This window comes from Borostomias antarcticus, assembly GCF_949987555.1.
Source record: "Borostomias antarcticus genome assembly, chromosome: 8".
Classification (NCBI taxonomy): Eukaryota; Metazoa; Chordata; class Actinopteri; order Stomiiformes; family Stomiidae; genus Borostomias; species Borostomias antarcticus.
This window is the reverse complement of record NC_140241.1, coordinates 8,273,730-8,277,293: the sequence shown is the minus strand read 5'-3', so window position 1 is coordinate 8,277,293 and position 3,564 is coordinate 8,273,730. Positions and strand designations below refer to the sequence as shown.

General features: G+C 46.2%; 1 protein-coding gene across 1 annotated transcript in view; it reads left to right on the top strand.

Moving 5' to 3' along the window:
* The first annotated feature begins 302 nt into the window (after nucleotides 1-302).
* Nucleotides 303-3,564, top strand: part of cyb5r4 (cytochrome b5 reductase 4) — a 13,783-nt gene continuing 10,521 nt past the window's right edge. Inside the window, exons 1-2 of the mRNA XM_084441589.1 lie at nucleotides 303-719; nucleotides 1,435-1,588. Of these exons, the coding sequence (XP_084297715.1) occupies nucleotides 636-719; nucleotides 1,435-1,588 (238 nt within the window). The 5' untranslated portion in view covers nucleotides 303-635. The remainder of the gene's footprint in view (nucleotides 720-1,434; nucleotides 1,589-3,564) is intronic.

Below are 3,564 nucleotides of genomic sequence, written 5' to 3'. Positions count from 1 at the left end.
TAGGCTATAGCTGCAGTCCTTATACTGGGAGTGTTATCAATATATGTTTTATTTACCTGTGAATATCAGTAGCCTAAGCTTGAATTAATGCAAGTTTTGTCAAGTCGAATTTTAACAAACCAACTGTGACAATTTGATACTGACAGTAGAGGGCGATGATCGTCAGGCTCATGCTTAGCTGTATTGGTTTGCTACGCAAGCGCTTGTTGACGAAATACGTCATTTTTCTGCGACATTGTACTCTGTAGTTTTTAACAGTGACATAGCAAACTTCCGAGTATATTGGACGCATTATTACTAAGGATGGTAACCTAGTAATGTATTGGCGGCTCGTTGAAACTATCTGAAAGTACCAAACTTGCCCTCTTTGGACATTTCTACGGCTGGTATTATACAATAATTAAGCCTCTTATTGTGGATTTCGAATCAATCGAGCTAGTTAGCTTAGCTAGCTATCATAGCGTATTACACAACCGGTGGATCAACAACTCCGGGAAATGTGTGACTTGCACCACAACAACAGAGTCGTTTCAACATCTCGTGTGGACAAAAGGGTGGTTGCTTTATTGTCGTGGTAACTGAAGGTGGGTCACGTAGGATTTCTTCGGAATTTGGGCTGTTTCCGAGGAGCAGAGATGCTGAACGTCCCGTCGCAGTCCTTCCCTGCGCCCAGCTCCCAGCAGCGCGTGGCTTCGACTGGACAGTCCGGCAGGAACAAGGTTGGTCAGTGGTATACAGTAGAAACTATTGAGAATAGCTGCTACATAGTATCCTACCATATAGTCTAATAGCCCGGTATGCTAGCTTCAACATTAAAACTCTGGCGTCAATAAATTAACACGTGAGCTCGCGAGATAAGGATGGTCTCACGATGCTATCAATATCGAGCCAAAGCAGAACAAATTATCATCATTCCTAGAGCTATCCAGTCAGACAGAGCACCAATGTAATAATGTTGTGACAGTAGGCCTAATGTTACTAACTCAAACATGACGCAGAATTAGTTGACAAGATGAATAATGCGTACATGCATAATGTTTTAACCAATCACTCTTATACACACACACACACACACACACACACACACACATACACACACACACACACACACACACACACCGACATATTCTTAGTCACATCCAAACTCGAGCCACTAGGCTCAGGTTTGTTTACAAAATAAGTAAGAACACAAACAAAGACACAGAACCTTGGATGATGTCTAGCAGAGTCAACCATTTATTGTCATGATAGCTACGCCTTTTGAATGCAATTTATTTTAAGTGAAGAGCAGTTGCAGTTCTGATTGGCACGTTTGTTGCAGGGCTGTGATTAATTTGCCCTCTACGCTGTCTTTAAACGCAACACGGCACCTTCAAAGTAACCCAGTTCTGTTTTGTGACTGGCACTGCGTGTCTGTTTGTCAACGTACTGTAGGTGGCCTTGAAGCCTGGCCGCAGCCTTATGGACTGGATCCGCGTGGCCAAGAGTGGACGTGACATGACCGGCCTGAGAGGACGCTTGATCGAGGTCACCGAGGAGGAGCTCCAGAAGCACAACACACGGGACGACTGCTGGACCTGCATACGAGGTGACCGGGGCTCTTGTATTCTTGTGTGTGTGTGTGTGTATGTGTGTGTGTGCCGTACTGTACACGTACGGTCTACATACGCTCCTCTGGAAACAAGGGTTTGCACGTATGTGTACCAGGAAGTGAGGTTAATTCCGTCTCGCCGTGTGTAACAGGAAGTTAAATCGGGTGAACGGGAATGATGAAATCATAGGCAGTTCAATCTGCTTTGCGTCTTCGTACCTCTGCAGCTAGCTTTACATTTTCTTACATTCATTCATATACATCAGCCACTTATTTTCCTCATGTTTTTCCACAGTAGCTGTAATGCATTCATTTGTAGTCAGGGATGGGTTTGTTTACTAGAGCACATGCAATAAACCTTAAATCACTCGACGAAAGAGGATTATGTAGTTATTAAAGTGACTACTAGTACTCTTTGTACAGCTCTTCCATTTCACTGCAGAGCAGCCACACATGCACGCACGCACGCACACACACACACACACACACACGCACACACACACACACACACACGCACACACAGCCTTTTATGACCACTTAGTCTTTCATATTTTCATATTCCTTCATCAGTATTTTGGCACACCACTGCATAATTTAGCCAAAGTGCAAGCAGACGGTTATTCAACAATCGTCCCCTCAGGGTTGTTGGCTTCAGCTCTCTGGTATTTTGACATCCATCCATGATGAGAACTCCTGTACTGCTGCGCGCCCCTGCGTAGAACTCTTGGCTGCATGTGCTTGTAGGACAGTGACCGTGACACGGCATGTGACACCTCCTTGGGTTCCTTGGGTTGCTATGATGTTCGTATGCTTAAGATAGATATATATATAGATAGACAGACAGACAGACAGACATGAACTTTAATAATTTGTGCGTATCAGCAGAGGTAAAGTACAGCTTAGGTTGTAATACAGAATATACAAAGTAGTGAATATAAGTAAAATAGAGAGAGAACAAGGAATATATACATACTGAATGCGTAAAATATAGAATGTAACATGCATAAATACAGTCTGTATAAATATGTATAATGGTACTCGTATAAACATACATACATGCACACACCCACAACACTCAGGCCTTGTTATAGAGTCTGATGGCCGCTGGCACAAAGGAACGTCGTGTTTTTCACCTGTGTGGGAGGAGCCTGTGGCTGAAGGTGCTCCCCATCTGCCACAGCTCGCCATAGAGGGGATGAGAGGGGTTGTCCAGGATGGACTTCCGTTTGTCTCTCATCCTCCTCTCCACCACAGACTGCAGGCTGTCCAGTTGTTGCCCCTCAACAGAGCCGGCCTTCCTCACCAGTTTGTTCAGTTTGTTTGTCTCCCCAGACCTGGTGTTGCCTCCCCAGCAGGCCACAGCAGTAGCGTTTCTATCTTACATGCCACCCTGGGCGAACCCCCCGCTACGCCCCCCCCCCCCTCCCTTCCGGCCCCGAGCCGACGCGGTGAGATGGAACACTTTCAGTTCGTTTTGTAAACGTGAAATGAACGGGCTTTCCGATTGTGAATGATAAACTGTCGGCAAGTTGTTGAGCGCGCGGGGGGGGGGGGGTTCGCTGAGTTTTTTTTTTTCTCCTCTTGCCACCCCTCCCCCCGAGATGCCGCCCTGGGCGGCTGCCCATGTTGCCCATGCCTAAATACGCCACTGGGCCACGGCAAAGAACAGTGTGCCGGCTACAATAGACTGGTGGAACATCCTCAGCAGCCTCATACACACCTGAGCCCCCTAAGGAAGAACAGTCTGCTCTGTCCTTTCAAGGATAGTGCATTGTTGTCAACTGGTTCTTGGGTTGCCAAGGTAGGCTATGCCAGTGCATTGTTAACAGCTGGTATTGCTAACAATGGCTAACCTGGCCAGAACTAAAGAGATGACACAAAGAAGAGTTTTCTCCTTTCGTTTCCGGAACACGGTGAACTCGAGAGTGACGTCTATCACAATTTCAAAATCCTACTGCCAGGACAATGGAACG